We start from the raw sequence: 21,881 nt of genomic DNA, 5'->3' as shown, positions 1-21,881 counted from the left end.
TAGTATATTGATATAATACATTTTTATTTATCATAAGAGCTTTCCAAAACAAAGCAGACCTCATTCAGCCAAATCATGGGAATGAAAACTTTACAACACCCTTAATAGGAGCAAGATTAATATCACACCGTTTTTTCTTTTTTTTTTTTTACTGCTCTGGTGAAGTCTGACTATGCAAGAGACGAGAGACAAACAGCAAAGTATGCTGAAATCCAGGTATGTGTTTGTACATGTACTTGACGATGACTACTTTTGTTCATATTATGGATAGACTGGTATAACTGAAAGAGTTTTAACAAATAGAGGGCTCATCAACTGCTGCTGCTCCTTCTGTCACAGCCTTCACACACTTGGCCATTGTCTGAGAGGCTCTGCTGATGGGGTCTGTAGAGGAAGACAATGGTAAACTACAAGCTCGAAGACACACAATTGGTCACAGCATTCCATTAACAAATATGAATTTATAAAACAAACCAAATATATTTGTTACTATACCTGTCATGTAGAAATCCTTCACTGTGAGCTGAGGAGGGACAAGAGGAGCTGCGAGCAAAGACTGATTCACAGCCTACGGAGAACAGGAGGACATTACTGAACTGTTTTAGTAGTGCAGACTTAAAACAAAAACTGACATTTAAAAAGAAGAACACTAACCTTTGAAAGCTCATGGGCCTGTTTGAAGTAATTGGATTCCTCTACATCATCATATCTCACCAGGTTAGGAGAGACCTCTTCCAGCCGCCTTCTCACCTCATCCACTGTGTCATACGGCAGTGTGACTCCCGCCAGCTGGGCAAACAAAAACATGAGATTCTCTACTGACCAATCTGAATTCTATTCTAAATACAGAGTTCAGGAAAGGTGTATGAACAATATTATACATTGTTAAAGACCAGGTTTTAAGAGTGTACCTCAGAAATAGCACGCAAAATCTTCCAGTCCTCACGTGCCATGCCAGGAGCAGTGACTGCCACTCTGGTCTGCTGGGCACGGCCCTCTGTGTTGACGTATGTGCCATTCTTTTCGGTGTATGCAGCACCAGGCAAGATAACATCAGCCATGACTGCACCTACATCTCCGTGGTGACCTGATAAGCATGTAGTGACATTAAACCATAAAGAATATATTTGGATGCAGGCCGCTTACCATAAAGGCCCCAGTATACTCAAAGTTTTTTGTTGTTCTTTGCTTAGAGGTAAAGTTTTGGCCTGATTTTTTTTCCAAATTATGTCACATAGAAGTGTTTTTACTGACCCTGGTAGATGATAAAGCTATCTTTGGGAAGATCTGCTCTGGTGATGCAACCAGCATCGGCTCCCAAAAGAAACAATACTTTGGGAGGGTTCTTTCGGATGGCATCAACACCAGGTTTGTAGCCCAAGTCTAGGGCTGCCACTTGACTGGCCACCCTGAGGTCACAAGCATGTATATGACAAGGTAAGTACTAGTACTAGTACTAAGCAAAAACTCAAAATTCACAATCCTTTAAATCACAGAGAACAATAAAACACAAATGAACACACTTATGGCAGTATCTGACCTGTGTAGCACATTGAGCACCTTCCATCCCTCCTCAACACCACTGCTGGCCCGAGAATTTTGAGCAATTGTGGACACAGCCTTAAAGATGGCTGCCCCATCCTCCCTCTGGAGAGCAGAGCTACCCACCACTACGACAGGTTTTTTGGCCTGAGCAAGGTCCTGAAATACAAAAACAAAATTTAACAAAATTCTGACATGCTTACAGACAACATAGGATTTAAAGCTCCAAATAAACTCCAACACTGATATTAAATGCTACCTTGCAGAACGGGTGTGTCCCAGCAGCGATTTCCTGCAGAACTTGTGTGGTTTCACCCAAATGGTTGTAAGAGTAGCTCAGGTCCACCTTATGACCCACCATGGCCACCTGGAGCTCATTATGCAGCCAACTGGAAGATGAAGATAAAAAAAGAAAACGGTGAGGTGGAGTAAAATGACACCAGGTCAACTTTTTTCAAATGTTGCAAATAGATTGTACAGTGTTTATACCTCTTTCGGACACGTGCATTGAAGAGAGGAGCCTCATAACGTGGGTTTGTTCCAACCAAAAGCAGAAGGTCACTCTCCTCAATGCCAGTGATACGGCTGTTCAAGAGGTAATTGGAGCGCAGGTCGGTTCTAAGAAGACAAGGCCAAAAAAATTTAATCCCTAATAGTAGTAAGATTTAAAGGTTAATACAAACAAATACAATCAAACCCCAGCTAATAGTTGAAACCTTTTTCATTTACGTCTATTAGAGATATCATGAAAATAATCCAGTTCTTGCTTGAGGAATCAGTTTCATTCTTGCATGACACACAAGCATGTTTGAGTGTCTACAAGAACCAATGAGGTTTGTTCTCAATAAAATATAAATGAGCTGCACTTCACTGTATTCAAAGTGCTCCATGTATGTGTTGATGAATGTTAACATGAATAAAAGCCTGAATTAAATCTGCTCATCAAGAAACCCATGCCAGTTTCTGGATTAAACAACTTGATTTATATGGACATGTTTTATATACTTTTATTAACGGTTTTATTAACTTTTAGAAGCTTGAATTTATTTTTTAAACAAAATAAGGGTGAGTAAATAACGACAATTTTCATTTCTTGGTGAAATGTCAATTTAAGCTAATCAGTACCTCAAACATCAAGACAATAACGAGATCATAAGTTGCATTTTGAATAAAGAAAATTGCTTACATTGCAAAGTAGTTGCTGAAATATGGTCAATAGGATGATGCTTGCTTGCACAAGTTATATCCTCAAGGCAAGCGATTTACCTCATTATATGGTACGACACTGGTTTTCAAGTAATTATTTGTAGTTAGAAATAGTTGTGCTACTCCGAATATCACTATGTAAAGATATGACTGAAATCAAGACAGACATCAATCTCATTTCAAACTCTAGAAAGATAAGTCTAATCAGCTGAGTACTCACCCGGCACCTGCCATTGGGAAGATCTCCTCAGTGCAGAGGGTGTCACTGTCCAGTCTGTTCAGTAGGTCCTTCAGGGCTACCAGTGCCTCAGCATCTACCATCCCACCAGCAATAGCTCCTACCTCTGAACCTTGAACTCCCTGGAGCTGAAAACACAAATCACAACCACTGAAATATGTTGATTTCAAATGACAAAGCTGGTTGACTCTGGTTTATATGCAATCACTCACTGCTCCAGCCACACGTGTGAGAACATCCTCCCAGGTGGTGGCTACCAGCTGTCCACTTGCATCCTTCACCATTGGCTGGATCAGGCGCTGCCTCTTCAGTCCATCATATGCAAACCTTAGATAGGGTGAGCCAGAAACAGGACAGTGGACTACACATGAGTCTGTGTAAATGGAAAGAGAATGTTTTCATATATTAAAGCTTATGTGCTTACCTGGTCTTGTCGGATATCCATTCTTCATTGACATCCTCATTCAGACGGGGCAGAATTCTCATGACCTCACCACCCCTGGTGCTCACCACAATGTTGGAGCCAACAGCATCCAGCACATCAATAGATTCAGTCTTTCTGTAGACACATCAGCAAAGCATGTTCAAAAAGCAAAGCGGACACACATTCACCAAGTAATCCACTATTAAAAGGCGGCATAATGAAATATATATAAGGATCAAAGTGTACACAGAAGAACAAATAATCTCTCAGGATTGTACCTGGTCTCCCAGGGTCGTGCAGTGAAGGCATAAGGTTTGGATGTCAGTGCTCCGACAGGACACAAGTCAATCACGTTACCAGACAATTCAGACATGAACATCTTCTCTACGTAGGTACCAATCTGCATGGTGTTACCACGTCCTGTTGTTCCCAGGTCCTCCACACCAGCAACCTCACTGGCAAAACTGAAGTTACAAAAAATATTAGTATATTTGATGAATCGCTACAATAAAAAAACTGTATGTATGTAACAGGAATGAGTACCAAAAAAAAATCAGTAATGCTCTACACCACATGCCATTGTTTTACAGCAAAGGTGTACATGACTTTATGCATTAGCTATCATAGAGCAGCGTTAGATTAAATTTCTTAGATTCTGCTTTTATTGTAAAGGTAAAACCTAAAATAAAATATCTATAAATTAATAATTACTAACAATTTATATTCCATTAATAATTCAGTGTTTTCATGGCACATAAAAACAAGTTGTTTTTGGTGGTGGAGCCTACAGGGCAAGCAGATAAACTACTAATCCAACCAGGTCATCAGAAAAAACAGCTGCTTTCGTTTGGCTAGGAGAACTGGCCCCCCGACTGAGCCTGGTTTCTCCCAAGGTTTTATCTCCATTATGTCAGCTATGGAGTTTTGGTTCCTTGCCACTGTCGCCTCTGGCTTGCTTAGTTGGGGACACTAGATTTACAGTGATATCGTTGACTTGATTGCAAATGATTGCACACAGATACTATTTAAACTGAACAGAGATGACATCACTGAATTTAATGATGAACTACCTTTAACTGTCATTTTCTATTATTGACACACTGTTTTCCTAATTAATGTTGTTCGGCTGCTTTGACACAATCTGTTTTGTTTCAAGCGCTATATAAATAAAGGTGACTCGACTTGACCTTACCGAACACAACGTGTGCAATGTATACAACGGGTCATGATTGTTTTAATAAGCGGGCCGATGTTCTTATCTTCAACTGCTCTCTTCTCTTCTGTAAAACGGCTTCGGTCAGCACCAAACATCATCGATTGGTCCTATATATCCAGCACAACATCAAGATGGGTAAAAACTGCATTAGGGATAATTCCATTTCCATTCTTGAGAGCATACTCAAGTTCACAGTCAAGTGACATTAAATTACAGTAAATTATTTTTTTATCAATACCTGAAGATCGCACTCTCCTCCCTGATCACAGATTGGACAGTCAAGAGGGTGGTTGGAAAGCAGAAATTCCATGACTCCCTCTCTATCAAAGATAGAAGAAATACAAATTAATAAATGCACTCTATGTATTGTGATTCGTGAACATTATGTGTAAAGCAAGAAACTACTCAAACCTGGCTTTCCGTGTTTTCTCTGAGTTAGTCAAAATGTTCCACCCTTTCATGACAGGCATTGCACATGCTGCAACAGGCTGTTGATGAAGTACAGATAAAAAAAAAAATTGTGAATCGAAAATACTTGTCATGTATTTTGATCGATAACGTGATAACAATAATGTAATAATCATAGTGCATGTCAAAACGTTACCTTTGGTGCTTTCTCGATTTCCACCAGACACATGCGGCAGTTACCGGCCACTGAGAGACGATCATGATAGCAGAAACGAGGAATCTGCACACCTACTTTCTCACAAGCCTAAAAACATTAGGCATTTCAACATACTACATGGAATGTACAACTTTACATGGAATTAGTCAAAGGAAATGGTCACTGCATTATCACCTGTAGAACAGTGGTCCCTGGCTCCACTGCGACAGGTTTTCCATCTACAAACACTTCAACCATATTGCTTGAGGCCCGGACTGAAGTCCACACTGTTGTAAAAAAAAAAAAAAAGCCACTGTTAGAAAATGATGGACAATTTGGCATTACACTTAATTTTCAAAGATGAAAAAATAATGCAAATTACCATTGTTAGTGGTGGAAATGGAACCCTTGGAATGGGCAGCACCTGCCAAAGCCCGACTTACTGCTGGCAAACGCAACATGTCTCTGTAGAAGAAAATGCCAGGTGATTAGAAGCACACGTAACATGTTGATCGCAAGTATTTAATGAATAGTATCTAGGTTAACAATGGATAAATATGCCGCTCTACTTTGAAATACAAGGACACTGTAAAGACATAGGCACAATAAAATCATACTGATCAGACCCTAGACATGCAATAGACAGTATTATTTATAAATTCTTTATTTATTCAAATGTATGCATAGCGCAAACAGTCAGCACAACAAATCCTTGTCAAGGATTACAAAACCTAAGATTTTATAACACCCAAAATATAACACATTACTGCACTTAAAAAGGCACGAATGTACAATATTTATAAAATAAACTATTTTAAATGTTTATGGGCATTGCACCGTAAAGGGAAATTAGCTCAAACATTTAAAGTGTAAATCTAATGCTGTTGACATTTCCATCTATTCACACACTGGTTAGCAGGCTAGCACTGCAGATTACTCAAGGACAGGGAGAACGTTACTGTAAATTACCCATACTTCGCATGCATTTATAATTCCGGCCGTTATATACAAAGTAAATATCCCGACAATATTCCCTTTACACTTTAATCTACACAAAAGACCATCTTAAATTGTTACCTTGACGCTATTTGGCCTTCTAGACCAGAACAGCGTTACAGCCGTAGGTTCAGTTGTGAATGTGTTACTCGGGTGATTTCGGAGATGACGGGGAAAGCCGATGCACATTAATCTGTGAAAAAAAGACAAAAACATTTTATTAATTCATATTATTCTATAATATAGAAAATGCATACACGTATGTTAAAATATATTTAAATATTATATACATTTTATAAGATTAATTTAACGTTTGTCTTTGACCTTTACCTTTATCCGTCGTCATTTCCGCTTATAAAAGCAGTCATTTCCTTCTCTTGTTTCACGTTAAAAGTCAACCAGTCAACACGGTTGTCGGTATCTGTGAAATACAGTAAGATGGTTATCGTGCCGTCTTTATTGTCTTTAAAGGTTAAGCTGTACATACCTAGAGCAAATTGCTGTCAAAAATGTTCTATTTTCATGTTTTTGCTAAATATGTCAAGTGTGGGCGGAGTTATGTCGTCAGCGGTATAAAGTCCCTCCCCAGTTCTTTTCTCGTTCCTTCGCTCTTCCTCCAGACTCAGGGTTCCACGTCTGTACACGAGGTCTCCCCGGTAACTTCTAACAATGGGATTCGGTGATCTTAAAACACCCGCTGGACTCAAGGTTCTGAATGAGTTTCTGGCAGACAAAAGTTACATCGAGGGGTAAGCTATTTTAAGAATATGTTTATTAAGTCTTCCTAGTTGGCTTGCAACAACTTGTGATTGTCCTCTTTTTCTTATGCTGTAATACTAAAATAATTTGGATGCAGTTATAACCATGACCTTTTACTTTTATACATTTTTGTAGCCATGAATTATGTGAATGTCCAATCAAACATTTTAGGTAGGATCTGTATTTATAGTAATTCCCTCTCACCCAAGTGCCAGGTGTCACATTTAAATTGCTGTATTGTGGATCCTTTGTAAATAAATTATGCAATTATATAACTTAATCCATTCATAAATTCATCTTATTGCTCATAGAGAAAACTCTACACACCTCACTACACATTGGATTGCTCAATATTCATTTTCTTGCCAGGTATGTGCCCTCTCAGGCTGATATTGCAGTGTTCGATGCTCTGTCTGGCGCCCCCTCTGCAGACCTCTGTCATGCTTTGCGGTGGTACAACCACATCAAGTCTTACCAGAAGGAAAAGGGCAGGTAATGTGTGGCTTGTTTGTAATATGTAATGTTTTTCAGGTACTTCCACCAATATATGATGATTATCCTATCACCATCTTTCGCCTGAGTGACTGATGCACAATCTTTCAAATTCTGATTTGGTTGGGAGTTCTCAGACTGTCAGTACTCTTGTGCAGTCACAAGGATTCACTCCCCTTTCCTTCCCTTTAGCCTTCCAGGTGTGAAGAAGCCTCTCGGTCAGTATGGCCCCGCTGGTGTGGAGGACACTACTGCAGCAGCTCCTGCAGCGGCTGATGAAGACGACGATGACATTGATCTGTTCGGTTCCGATGAGGAAGAGGCAAGTTCAGTAGCAGAAGGGATGGCATGTTGTGACAGAATTGCCTGGTCAAATGATGATTTTTCTCACCATCTTTCGGCTGATGTTGTGATGGACAACTTTTTCTTCCTGAAAACCAGTTAGGAAAAAATGACCATGCAGTTGCTGTAAGTTTGTGCACCCCTACTCATGGATCTTTTTCTTTACAGGATGAGGAAACCATAAAGATCAAGGAAGAGAGGCTTGCAGCATACAATGCAAAGAAGGCAAAGAGTATGTATTAACTGCCTCTTAAATGCACACTACGTTTACACTAAGTTTGCAATAAATTTAGATTTACGGTTTTTGAAGTCTTTTATGCTCACCAAGGAAATCATAAATCATTCTAATGCGCTGATTTGGCACTCCGTTATCAATGTTTTCTCATCAATGTTGAAAACCGTTTTTGCTGCCTAAATATATTTGTGGAAACCATTTAAATGTGTAAAAATGTATGTCTAACCCAGAACTTTTAATTGTGATGTATCATGATTTCCACATAAGCAGCAAAAACTTTTTACATTTTAAGAAGTTTTTCCTTAACACCAAATCTGCATGTTAGAATGATTTCTGAAGGATCATGTGACAAAGAAGGCTTGACTAATTGATACAAAAAAAAAAATTTTAATGATAAAATTGAATATGGTGTAGTAATGTTAGTGTTTTTATCCAAATCAGCCATGCTGAGAACAGACATCTTTCAACAACATAAATCCTAATGGTTACAAACTTCTGACATTGTGATAGTTATGTGATTTTTCATATTACTATCTTTTGGCTGAATGATGTGACTTGACTTTTAGTATTATTATTTTTTTTTTTGCCTGATATCCACTAGTCGTTTTTATTATTGGATTCCTGTGTTTGCTTTACCATTGACTGTCATTTTAATGTCTGAGCAGAGCCTGCACTTATCGCCAAGTCTTCCATCTTGTTGGATGTCAAGCCCTGGGATGATGAAACTGACATGGCCAAACTTGAAGAGTGTGTCCGCAGCATTCAGTTGGACGGTTTAGTCTGGGGACAATGTAAGTCAAAATACAGTGCAAGTCAAAAGTTTGCTGCATATTTTTGTATTTCAATAGACTAATTGTCTCGTGACTTCTCCTGTACAGCTAAGCTGTTGCCTGTCGGCTATGGCATCAAGAAGCTTCAGATTGCCTGTGTTGTTGAGGATGATAAAGTTGGAACAGACCAGCTGGAAGAACTTATCACAGCCTTTGAGGACTATGTGCAGTCCATGGATGTAGCAGCCTTCAACAAGATCTGAAACCCCACAGAACAAAGCATTAATACAATAAAAGCACTTCAAATGCACTTTTGTATGTGGTTTATTTTTAAGTTGTCCTCTGTGTTGCTTCAAATTGAAAATGTTACATTTGTCATGAATGTGCTGTCTTTTTTATGAACTTAGTACAGTTTCTGTCTCTTCCATACATTAAAAAAAAAGTTTAAATGCACTGAGAAATTTCTAATACTGTATCAAATTGTAACCAATTTAACTTTAGGTTGATTTTAATGTCATTTGCAGGGCAAGTTTATTTGTTTTTATTGCACAAAGTCATAGTTTACTACACTAATAATGTTACAATCAATGCATGTAGTCAGATTTTTCTATAAAGGTTATTTTGTCGCGGTGAGTTTGCAGCCCATTGATTAATAAAGCTTCAGACTTTTCTAGTGGGCGGATTCCCGCGCTTTACTCTTACGTCAACGTCACGCCACGAGCAGACCTAAGCTAAATACGGATACCGATGGGATCTAAGTGGAATAACGTCTTTAATCCAGTGACCGCACGATGAAGACTGCAGCCACATTATGTTAATGTATTTTGTAGATCATCTATAAGTGAAAATGTACTTAATCTAGATCCCGCTGTCCACGTTGTCATGCTAAGTGTCACTAGCTTGCTAAGTGAACTAGCATAGCTGGCTAGCTTAAACTACAGTTTGTTTGTTCCCAAACAATGTGGATATTCTGAAGCCGTGTAAAAATGTAAGCGTTTTCAAATACATTTTACGTTAAAGTGTATTTATGTGGGGATATTTGGGCGTGCTGTTTAAATGGCCATGTTTGTGTGTGCAGGCCAGTACATATATGAGTATTAATTTGACTAACTTAAAGCTGGACCGTGAAAACACTTCAAATTAATGACAAGTTCATTATGTACATGTTCTAAAGTATCAAACTTGATTTAAGATACAAATAGTGCTTTATTAATGTATCGTTTGCTCTTAATGTATTAGTTCGTATAATAAGCAAGTGCACTTACAAGAAACGTAAGTGTTTTCTAATTCTGCTTAATGTATCCTATATCTTTAGATGCGGCTTTTAACTTACCAGACGTGGCTGTACACCTCTACGCAGTGATGTGACACGGAAACATTCCTCTCATCCTCTCTCCTCCACGTAGGTGAGTGTGTGTGTGTGTGTCTGTATATATATATAGAGAGAGAGAGTATATTTATTTAATATGCCTGTTCATAAAAATAAAACAATAATAATAATCATTCTTAAAGTCTATTGCTAAAATTTATTTATAAAATTCTCAACAATTTAGCATTACTCAATAATTGCATAGCAGTGAATATATGTTTCTGCGGTGCCCAGATCAAGAAAGATCACATATATTAGAAAAATTACTGGATTTGCAAGATAACGCTGTAAATGCATGTTCAAAATGTTAATAGTGAAATATTTCTGAATGTCCAACAGTTCAATCATACACCACACAACTTTTATCTTACTCTGTCTGTGTCTGTGTAATTGTTTATAGACATCACCATGCCCTTGGAGGAGGGAGCACAGTCCTCTGCTAAAAGTGAGGCAGTTTTTACTAATCAGTTTTTTGTGTGTGTGTCACTGAGCACTGGAGATCCTGGAGGGACTATTAAAATACTAATGAATCATACACCATTAGGATAATAAAATAGATTTTTATAATAAATAACTTTTTAAAGGGATATCAATGCAGTCAAACTGTATAGCATTTTGGTACAGATTGATCTGTCATTTGTTAGAAATCTAGTCAAACTAGACAAAGGCGAGCATGGACCGGTTGTGAGACATATTCTTATCTTCGAAAAAGTATGAACAACACAAAAAAAAAAGAAAAGAGAGAGAAAGAAAAATACCTAGAGAGTACCTAGACAAAAATAAATATGGGTAAATGATGTAGATGAACATTGTTCATGAGGAATCTTTGCCTGAAGATATCTAATAAATAAGAACAATTTAAATGTTTTGAAGGTATTTTTGACATTTGAATATATTTGGTATTGTCTTGGGTCACCACTGATGTCCAATGTAACATTGTGTCCTGAAGCTAAACTTGTTGATGTTATGTTTTGTCAATGTTTTTTTATGTGTTGTAGAAGCAGAGAGACGTGACATGTCTGGCAGGTGAGTTGTCTGAAAATAAATTTGCAGCAGTCCATTATCCATCCCATTATGTGTTTATATTACAAATTGACAATAAATACATATCAAAACCTATTATTTACCCTATCTGAAGGACTAGTAGAGGAGAAGAGCCCGTTGCTGGTCCTTCCAGCTCCCAACGACAGGGTTACTGCAGCTGCTGTCAAGTTCTTTACAATAGTGTGGAACAGGTATGTAACTCTTCATCATTCCTCCCTTTAGAAATACTGTTGTGGTCAAGATAATGATCAAAGTATTTGTTAAGTTTGGGTTAATAGTTCCATTTTAACAATTTAAGGTGAACCACTACCAAATATGAGACCCTGGACCACAAAACCAGTCTTAAGTCTCTTGTGTATATTTTTAGCAATAACCAAAAAAACATTGTATGGGTAAAAATGATCGATTATTCTTTTATGCCAAAAATCAGGATAGTGAGTAAAGATCATGTTCCATGCGGGTGTTTTGTCAGTTTCCTACCATAAATACATCAAAACTTAATTTTTGATTAGTAATATGCATTGCTTAGAATTCATTTGGACAACTTCAAAGGCCATTTTCTCAGTATTTAGATTTTTTTGCCCCCTCAGATTCCATATATTAAAATAGTTGTATCTCTGACAAATATTGTCCCATCCTAACAAACCATACATCAATAGAAAGGTTTTGTGGTCCAGGGTCACATATATTTATATTGGGTTTTAAAAAAAATTATGTCACGCATTTATGATAATCAGACCTGGTAATAATTATTAATTTATGACATTATGAGTTGTTATGTCTTTTTTGTGAACAACTAATTTTATTCTGCAGCACATCTTGAGTTCCCAACATAGAGAAGTGGTACGAGCTGCTAGAGCTAATGTATCTTCTGGAGGTTTGTTAGAGAGATTTCTCCAGGATGTGCTTCAGTATCATCCTCATCGCTATAGTGATACACGGTATGGTATTCAGATCAGATTTCTTATTTAGCTTTGTTGACATGTTCCCATAAAATAATGCATAGTTTGAGTTTTGTGAATTGTAGGGATGAAACAATTCACTGAACTCATGATTCAACTGGATTCACGATTTTGATTTAAAGATTCGATTTTCTTGCAGTTTATTTTTTTAGAAAATGAATTTAAAGACATTATACAGTAAATTAAAAGTTGTCCTTTTATTAAGGTTATTGCTGCATGTTTCTTTGTGACATTGAAATATAACAAAACTAAATTGAAATTTTAAAACAACCCCCAAATTAAATAAGCAAGTTACACAAATAAAATAAATATCTTCATATAGGCAATCTAAGTCTTTGTCTGTGCTCTTTCCATTTAAAATTAGAGGCACTACTGTATTTTAATCACGATCCAAACAAAGATGCAGCATTCATGCAGCATGAGAAGTTTTTAATCTTCATTGAACTGTATATTTTAAAAATTAGAAATTTCAAAAACGTCTCTGGTTATGAATGTAACCATGGTTCCCTGAGTAGGGAACGAGACACTGCGTCCTCTAGGGGTCACTATGGGGAACACCTTGTCGTGACCCATGTCTGAAGCACACATTGATAAACACCAACAAGTTGGCCTGCGACAGCCCCTGATGTCACTACCGGTGTGACTATAGATATATATGTGCCCGGAGAACATGTAATTCACTTCTTCATCTGAAGCTTGCGTCCGAAGCATGGCAGGAAGCTAGAGGACGCATTGTCTTGTTCCCTACTCAGGGAACCATGGTTACATTCCTAACCTGAGATTTTCCCTTTCAAGGGAACTTCGAACTGCGTCCTCTAGGGTCGCTATGGGGAACAGTATACCCATGCCGCCATGCTGAGGGGAGTGCATACCAGAATCATGACTAGCCTGAACCAGGAAGTTGGTCACAGATAACACGGTAACACCGGAGAGCGCCAGAATGTTTTCTTCTGAGGTGCTTGTGCATTGCAGTTATGCTGCCGTCGTGCACCATATCGGTTTTGCAAATGGAACAAATGATCATTTTATTTGGCCTCTGTTTAAAGTATTCCCATACTTTTGATAACCGTGGTCTCTGTTTTTGTGATAGAATGCAACTTTCTCCATTCCCAGGAGCAAAAAGCCATTATGCGTAATGTAAAGTCACGCACGTCAACGTATTTTTGTAGTCGACATAATCGATGACGTTGATGCGACGTTGCAGCACTAGTCTGGACCATCAGTAAGGGGGTTACTATGAACCATAGAACCAACCAAAAACACCATAGGTCCAGCATAGGAGACTGTTATGCAAGAAGTTCCCACCTAACCTCGGTCAGGTGGAGAGCTGGTGGTCACAGGGGAATTAGGAGGGGGAAGATAAGGGCAGATGTAAAGACCCCCAAAGGGAATGAGTAGATACTCAAGTATCGCTCTGATTCAGACGAAAATGCTGATGCCTCATCTGGATAACATCCCTTATGTGTTGCCTCAGACCGAGATGGACCAGGACCCCTATGTTGTTCTGGCTCAGAACTGGACTTTCGTGGTGCGGTGCAGCTCAGCTACCTGATCAGGGGAAAGGCCTTTGCCTTTATCCAGGTCTTTCAGCAGATCAGCCTGATACTGTTGAAGCACAGCAGTTGTGTGCAATGAAGCCACAGCATGACCTGCTGCTGCGTATGACTTGCCATTTAAGCAAGATGTATCCTGAAGGGGCTTAGATGGCAAGGAGGGAGTTTTAAGATAGGACATCTCCCCCACAGAGAGATAGCTAGCCAGCGTCTCTTCTAGATGTTGACAGATGTATCTGTTTTGCCAATTAATCGGCACCAATAGTTTATTGCTGGAACAATCGGTTATCGGCAACTATCTGTGCCAATAGTTTTCAGGGTTGCATCTGTTGCTGGAGTGACTGAGAAGGATCTGTTTTCATAGTGCGAGAGTGGCCTCTAGTGGTTGAAATTCACTGACAGAATGTGCTGTTTGTTTAGACACGTAATGCTGCATGCCGAACAGAGTGAGAAACTTCAGACCCGAATGCAACTGACAGAAAATCCTGCCGCGCCTCAGAGCGCCATTCACATAGTTTTGCATTAAATTACATTATATTCGCCTCAAATCTTTGTTAATGTACATAATGAATTGTATATTGAGCATTTTCATCGAAAGGTTTGTCTTTGTGTGGCTCTAATAAAGTCTGTATGCTTAATTTATAGAGCTATAATATAGATCGCTCTTTCTGTTTGCTCCGTTTTTTTAAACACTGAACTTCAAACTTATCTATGCCTTATTTGTTCATTCTTGAAGTAAACTTGTGTCCGTTTGGTGAATTAATAAACAGTTTTAGACCGCTGCTTGAGTTCTATGCGGTGCGTCCAGAGTGTGTATGTGAGTTCCCCTAGACTCAGCGCTGCTCTTTCATTTTGAATAGATAATCATTAAGTGTTCAAGAATAGAAGCAGGTAAAGTGTGAGAGTATACATTGTGCTGGTATAAATGTAGGACCCTGTGATTCGGTGATGCAGAAAACACGGGACCAAATTGTGGAATCCATTTATAAAAACAGAATTCACAGTTCAATGCGGAATATCACAGAATTGGTCAAATTGTCAATTAATCAATCAAAAGTAGGTCATTACACTTTAATCAAATCATGATATGGACTAGTATCTGTAACTATTAAGCCGTGAAAGTTGATTTAAAACTGAAGCGCGCGTGACGCTTGCAGTGATTTCAGCGTCTGCCATACATAAAACAAATAAACATAGACACATGAACAACATCTTCAGAACTGATCTGAGAGAGCATTCATGAGCATCTGACTGTTTGATTTGAGTAAAACTAGCCTCATATCACATAAACAGAACTGTAAAGGTATTCACGGCTACCTGTCAAAATAAAAGTCCAGTCTGTTTTTTCAGTAGAATGTACATAGCCTACAACTAAAATGAAACAAATATTATTTTTAAAGGAATATTAACACTATATTTCTTCTTTGTTTTAATTTTAATAGTAAAACCCCTTTGTTTGCCAAAAAAAAGTTTGCTTAATTTTCAGTAATTAAAAGATAAATGAAATTAATCTTTCATGCCTTCATGTGATAACCAGGAAATGTTTAATACACAACACAGAATTTTTGAGGGGAAAAAAATCATATGGCTACTATATGAAAAAAATGAATAAATTAAGTTTAGGGCTGTCAAATGATTAAAATTTTTAATCAAATTAATCCGAATTTTCAGTGGATTAATCATGATTAATCACTATTTGCAATTACACCTGAATCCTAACCATTTTTTTTTTCTGAAATGCATACCAAAAGATAAATAACAGGACACAGATACATAATTTTCATGTATTGATTAATCAATATGGGGTTCTTTTTTTCTGAATTTCAAAAGTTTAACATTCACTTAGATCAGTGATCCTCAAATCTGGCTCGCGAGATCCACTTTCCTGCGAAGTTTAGCTCTAACCCTAATCAAACATGCATGAGTTTGCTAATCAGTGTCTTCAGGATCATAAGAAAATCACAGGCAGGTGTGTTTAATTAGAGTCGGAGCTAAACTCTGCAGGAAACTGGATCTCGCGAGCCAGATTTGAGGATCAATGACTTAGATCAAATTTACCTGAGCACTATATCAAACCATGCCATTTAACTACAGATAGTGTAAGAGTTTTAGGTGAACCAGTGGTTAAATATAGCCACATATCTATGAAATTATGCATAGAGAAACTCGAAAGAATGAACTCAGAAACACAAACATGCGCCACCATCACATAAGCAGCACTCTGCGCACTCTTGTTTTTGGGAGGTGTTCATTTGCTCTGCCACAATACTTTAGGATCGATATTTTCACGTTCTGAAGGCTTCAAGTGCCAGTAAAACCAAGTAAAAATGCATATGCTTTCCCAAACAGCTGTAATTTTCGCTGCATTGCATGTAGGCGTTCTGCACATGCGCAGTGTGAAACACAGGACGCTATAACAGGAAGAAGCTCCAGCGTATCAACTACCAAAGTCGTCTCTGTTTATCGAGCTTGGCATGAATGTATTTGAGAGTAACTGGGGTAAAACCTTAAGCTTCTTCGGTGTTTTCGTCGCGGCGCTCGCAGCTGTCTTTTACTATCTTGAGAATTCAGAGAGCTACGAGACTTTCCTGACCTGAATAATTTGTCACACTGCGCATGCGTGAAATGCATTAAAAAAATTGATGTAATTAACGACAAACAATTAATTAACATCGTTAACGCGCTATTTTTGACAGCCCTAATTAAGTTGTTTTATGGATTCAAATAATTAGACATGCTAAAACACAGATAGGATATCTCCCCCACAGAGAGATTGCTGGTCAGTGAAAAAGTGAAAGTTCCCGGTAACAATAAAAAATATGGTGAGAAAAAATAAAACATTTCATTGGGCCTTAAACATGTAATTATTGTTAAACTTTTATTAAATCGTGTAAAAATATATACGTTTTAATAAATTAGACTTATTTTTTGATAAATAAAATGTAACTATTAAAACAGAGTGGAGAAAAAAAAACTGAATCCAGAAAAATTTAAATGGCAATAACAGAAATTGGAAAAAAAATCCAATCAAATTTAGGAAAAAATCAAATGGATTTTGTGGTAATTTCAACATTTACTAATACTTTTATTATTATTACTTTTATTAATATAATTACTACTACTAGTATGATTCAGTACTGTGTTTTTTGTTGTTGTTGTAGTTTTTTAATAAAGCACTATTTTCGTTTTTGTTCAGTATCCATTTAAAAAACTATCGGTTAATTAATCTGTGTTGCCAGTGTGGTCCAACCTAGCTATCGGCATCGGCAAAATCCAATATCGGTTGATCTCTAATCTCTCATAGCCACTTTCGCGCATCACCTAAATGTTGGAATAACTCGTATGCTGAAACCGATGGATGCGTCTATTCCATTCCTTTGCGCTCTCTGTATTGAGATCAGAAATGGATAAATGGAAGGCTCACCTGAACTGAAGGGCTGTGGTCAGAAAAATAACGCTCATCGAGACAACCTCGTGGCATCACCTTGCTAGTGCACATCAATGGCAAGTCAAACTTTACCGTGGCACAATCCATAACCTCAAACAGCTCTACATATCCAGGGCAGGAGTATTGAGAAGGTCCAGCCTCGGCTTCTTCGCAATCCTCGGACATCTCCTGCTCTTCCTGAGCCAAACCCAGCAGAGTACTAGCCTTTGTATCAGAAAGTTTTAAAGAAATAACATCATCCTCCAGAGGCTCTCTCTCATCCACAGCCGACAAGCACGAAGGGGAAAGTCCCTTTCTAAACTTCTCAGCCAGATCCTCCTGTGATCCCCAAAAGCTCATTCTCCTCCATGCCTCAGCATGGTCAGTCCTGAACCGCAGGAAGCAGATGGCTGCCCTGCTTTCCTTGAAAAGAGAGACAAACGAGAGCGGAGCTTTTTCATTGAAAAACGCTTACAGTGCATGCAGATTGCTCCCTCAAGGACATTGCGTGCGTGCTCACCCAAACAAACAACATAAAGATTGTGTGTGTCATCGGGTGTCAAATAATGATGACAAGGATGCTAATACTGTCTTAACGCTTTGCTAGTAGTCACCATGATTGATAGAGATAGATCGCTCTTACCACGTTCAGATGCACGCTTCAAACAGAACAGTTAGTGAAGACTAAGAAGAGAACGACGTGGTCTCCCAGCACCTATTTATCTATAGTCGCACCGGTAGTGACGTCAGGGGCTGTCACCGGCCAACTTTTTGGTGTTTTTCCATGTATGCTAAACCGGTCCTTGGTGCTAAAAAGGTTGGGGACCGCTCCCCTAGAGGACGCAGTTCAAAGTTCCCTTGAAAGGGAACTAAATGGTACGAATTCAGTTTTGTGAATCTATACGTCATAAAACATATCTGAACAAAACAACAGACGAGCTGAATGAGACACAAATTCACTTCCTGCCAGCAGGTGGAACTTATGAACAGCAATGTAAACAAAGTAGAGCTGCATGAACACTACTTTAATATGCATTGTTCAGAGGCAAGATAAAAAGAAAATACCACGTACATTTTTCTAAACAGAGTCAGTTCCCATCAGAGATACATTAATATAAACTTCTACTTCAATTGTGTAGTGATTTGTTTGGCATCTAAACTATTTTGAATTGTCATACATTTTAATCGATTTTCAACCTGCTCACGGTTCATTGTTACATCTCTAGTGAATAAAAAAAAAAAAAAACACTGCATTCTCTTGCTGTTTTTGACACCTCTTTTTCTCTGTAGACCTACCCATGCTGATCTACCTTTGCTAACCACCCCACTCATCCCAAAGGAGGTGCTCTCAGAGGTGTACTGTGGATCAGATGATGATTATGTCTCTATTGGGACACGTGAGGAGATGCCTACCTCTGATGAAGAGTCTTGTGAAATGCTGCAAATTGCAGCCTCAACTCCAGCAGTGATAACTGACCTTACTGCATCTACACATGTACAAGGCCCTTCCCAAAAAGGAAAAATGGTGCCTGAAGCACCTCCCTCTGGAAAGTACTCTCCTACACAGGGTTTTTTGCACAGGACTAGTGGCAGCTCTGCCAACGACCAACCGAATACATCACAATTGACACTAACTGTACAGAGACAGATTTTACAAACAAACCCCCCTGGACATCCCAGTGCTTCAGAGGGTCCACCAGTCACCAAGACTGGAGCTGTTGAACACAGGAAAGCGCACAAGAAGACCAATAGGGATAAAGAGGGGAGCGACTCCATTACAGCTTCCCGTGCGCCACCAGCTGCAAAGTGCATTACCTCGAAGAACCAGCCTTCAACCTTTCGATCAGTGGCTGAAGAGTCCACAGTGTGGACTTCAGCACTGCCACCTTGGAAAGGCCCCCATAGGGAACAGACATTCAGTCATCTGTCTGATGAGATTCGAGATGTGATAGAGGAGGTTATTGAAAAATACTGTTATGGCCACAGTCTCAATGTCGATCCGCAGGAGGATGGTAGCTTCGTTCTAAGTCCTCAGTCTATGAGTCAATCCAAAGGCAGTGAAGAATGGGACAATGCAATACAGATGGCGTTGGGAAAGACAAAGGCTGAAGAAAAAAATTTAGCAGAGTTACTGGAAGTGCATATAAATCTTGAAGACCAAGGATACCAGACTCAGCTGGACACAGCCCTGAACACTGTGGGAACGCCTGAGGATAACAAGGAGAGTTCTGCTGAGAAGGTGTTTCCTGATCTTCCCCACATACCACAGTCTTTTGTTGGCAAAACATTGACACAGGTGATGTTTGAAGATGACGTGAAGATAGATTCCATAGTAAAAGAATTCCAACAAGGCCAGTTCCGTTGCTATTTTGACAGCGAATCATTAGCTAGGTTTGGGAAGCACAGTAAAAAAAGGAGAAAGAAAAAGAAGCAGGACAATAAAGAGGAGGCAGATAAAGCTGGGTGGGAGCCTACAGACATCTTGCCACTCATGGATCACAATGAAGAAGACCCCAAACAATCTGTTATTTTGAAAAAGTCTAGGCAAAGAATTTACAGACTTGCATCACGTTGCCAAGTGGTAAAGGTAAGCCACAGCACACAGACCATCCCTCTTAGCTGCCCTGTGGTGCGGCGAAAATCGTCACAAGAAACATTCCCCTCAACACACAGTGAAGAGCCCCAGCAGTGCCCCAGCCCTGAAAGGACCCCTGACATGAAGACCAGACTCTGTGCTTTGAAGCTTCCAGCTTCTTATTTCAAGATAATGAGTCCTCTACAGCCCAAAACTGTTGTCTATGTGCTTTCTTCCCCAGACGGGGGTCAAGGAATCTCCAAGCCTACCCCTATTAAGAAAGCAGGTAGGAAACGGAAGTCATGTGATAGCGATGTTGGCCTGAAGTACAAATACAAAAAGACACCTCTTAAGTTCTATGACCCTTTGACCAATAGGATCTTAAAGAGTCCACCAAAAGGCATGTCTTCACCCTCTAATTCCAAGTCTCTTTCACATGTCCGACAGCTATTCCGTAGCCTTAGTCCAGATATTAATAAGGAGAGGCAGGGCCTGGGGCAGGGGCAGTCATCAGGAGATTCTCGGAAGGCTCGAGGTAGGAGCAGCATGGTTGATCTATGCACCTCCACCTCAGACTCCATTCTGGACAGCGGTGGCCCATCAGAACCTGGTTCTTCTTTGTCTAGCAGCCGAAAAGCCTTATTCACCCGCTCCTCTATCTCAAGTAGTAGTTGTTTCCTCCTAGGACACCTCACAGCATCTACCCATGTGGATGATTCTTCCAAAGCACTTTCTCACTCTTGTGCGGGCAGTTCCTATAAGGTTGGAGGACTGGACCAAGATGAATGCCGCCAACAAGCGGCAGTTGACCAAACACCAATCAGACGTAGCTCACGGAGGGCTGGACCTCTGACTTCAGCCAAGAGACCACCAGTACCCCCTTACAGGACCAAAAGGAAGTCACCCAAGCCACAGCGCAAAGCAAAATCACAAGGCAATCTCCTGCAAACTGTTGGCTCCCGTATATCTGCAGAATGTAGGACATCTCCCAGAAACAAGAGCCCTGCTAGGTCTTCACTTAGATCATCGGCTTCCTCTAAACTGGCGATTCAGCCGGTTATTACATCCTCTTCTAAACAAATAAATACAATGCTCAGTGCCAGTCAGCAGAAGAGAGTGAGGGGGAGGACTTCCACTGTACATATAGCAGAATGAGCGTTATTAGACACCAGCCATGAGCATAAGCTGTCTTCTGTTTTTTCAAATGCTGTATAGTTTTGCACAGTTGAATTTCGGCTGACTGTTTCTAGTTGAAGTTCATTTTTGTTTCTATATGTTTGTTTATTTGTCATATACATTTTTTAACTTGTAATGAGTATATTTTTTAAGTTTATAATGGGTATTTTCTCAAAGGTTGATGGTTGTAAATTAAATTTATAATGAATATTTTTGTCCTTGATAGTGATATATTCGTGCATTTTTCACAATGGGTTTTGGCATTATTAAACTGTAAAAATAGCAAACCTTCAAATGCATAAATTGCTCAAGTCAGCAATGCACAGCCTACAAAAGTAGCAAATGTGGTCTTTGGGATTCCACCATTCATTCTCTCTCACAAACACACAATAAAAATGCCTTTTAGGCCTTTACACTGTAGTTTAAATGTGGATTAATGTTAAATCTTTTTGTGCATATATTATTGCACTAACACTTTGTCTTATGGTTGTTGAGATCTAAGCATCTAAAGAACACAGCAGACATTGTGAAGGTTTGCGATCTTCCATTAAATTGGGCAGAAGCTACAACATTCCTGTTACAAATATAGTGAAATTGACATTGACTTTTCTCTCCTATGTGGCTGAAGAAGAAATTACATACAAATATGTTTCTTGAGTGACTGGAAGCCTGAATATAAACGGTTTTCACAAGGCCAACACTTCATATGTCAATAAACACGTAATAAAACACTTCACAGAGAACAAAACACACACAAAAAAAGTATTAGGGTCGATGCGCAAATAATGTTAAAAGCAGCAGTAAATAGCAGCTTATAACCCTAGCTCAAAATTCAAGTGGTATGAGTTGGACATTTAAATATATATATATATATATATATATATATATATATATATATATATATATATATATATATATATAAACGCAATAGAAGACCAACTTTAAATGTAA

General features: G+C 38.9%; 3 protein-coding genes across 4 annotated transcripts; 2 read left to right on the top strand and 1 right to left on the bottom strand.

Moving 5' to 3' along the window:
* Positions 1-6: 6 nt before the first annotated feature.
* Positions 7-6,575, bottom strand: ndufs1 (NADH:ubiquinone oxidoreductase core subunit S1). The gene is made up of 20 exons (XM_026259286.1): positions 6,557-6,575; positions 6,308-6,419; positions 5,613-5,695; positions 5,426-5,517; positions 5,231-5,338; positions 5,038-5,114; positions 4,865-4,946; positions 4,603-4,733; positions 3,689-3,874; positions 3,411-3,545; positions 3,199-3,313; positions 2,969-3,114; positions 2,032-2,160; positions 1,802-1,931; positions 1,541-1,701; positions 1,255-1,409; positions 912-1,087; positions 655-789; positions 496-568; positions 7-384 (listed from the first exon to the last, which is right to left on the bottom strand). Exons 3-20 carry the CDS (start codon positions 5,689-5,691, stop codon positions 293-295), a joined length of 2,202 nt encoding a protein of 733 aa, XP_026115071.1. The 5' UTR covers positions 5,692-5,695; positions 6,308-6,419; positions 6,557-6,575; the 3' UTR covers positions 7-292.
* Positions 6,576-6,813: 238 nt separating this feature from the next.
* On the top strand, positions 6,814-9,134 carry eef1b2 (eukaryotic translation elongation factor 1 beta 2). The gene is made up of 6 exons (XM_026259287.1): positions 6,814-6,975; positions 7,355-7,477; positions 7,670-7,799; positions 7,988-8,051; positions 8,720-8,845; positions 8,933-9,134. The coding sequence occupies exons 1-6, from the start codon at positions 6,896-6,898 to the stop codon at positions 9,085-9,087; spliced, it is 678 nt and encodes a 225-aa protein (XP_026115072.1). The 5' UTR covers positions 6,814-6,895; the 3' UTR covers positions 9,088-9,134.
* Positions 9,135-9,499: 365 nt separating this feature from the next.
* Positions 9,500-21,534, top strand: zdbf2 (zinc finger, DBF-type containing 2). Of its 2 annotated transcripts, none has more exons than XM_026259276.1 (7): positions 9,500-9,812; positions 10,140-10,226; positions 10,594-10,638; positions 11,192-11,219; positions 11,332-11,428; positions 12,051-12,178; positions 18,470-21,534. In XM_026259276.1, the coding sequence occupies exons 3-7, from the start codon at positions 10,602-10,604 to the stop codon at positions 20,907-20,909; spliced, it is 2,730 nt and encodes a 909-aa protein (XP_026115061.1). In that variant the 5' UTR covers positions 9,500-9,812; positions 10,140-10,226; positions 10,594-10,601; the 3' UTR covers positions 20,910-21,534. The 2 variants fall into 2 exon arrangements, with proteins under 2 accessions (XP_026115061.1, XP_026115054.1); XM_026259269.1 differs by having other exon boundaries at positions 10,140-10,230.
* The last annotated feature ends 347 nt before the right edge of the window (positions 21,535-21,881 follow it).

Source organism: Carassius auratus, chromosome 6 (assembly GCF_003368295.1).
Source record: "Carassius auratus strain Wakin chromosome 6, ASM336829v1, whole genome shotgun sequence".
Taxonomy (NCBI): Eukaryota; Metazoa; Chordata; class Actinopteri; order Cypriniformes; family Cyprinidae; genus Carassius; species Carassius auratus.
The sequence above is the reverse complement of the archived record's forward strand: the minus strand, read 5'-3'. Positions and strand labels throughout refer to the sequence as shown.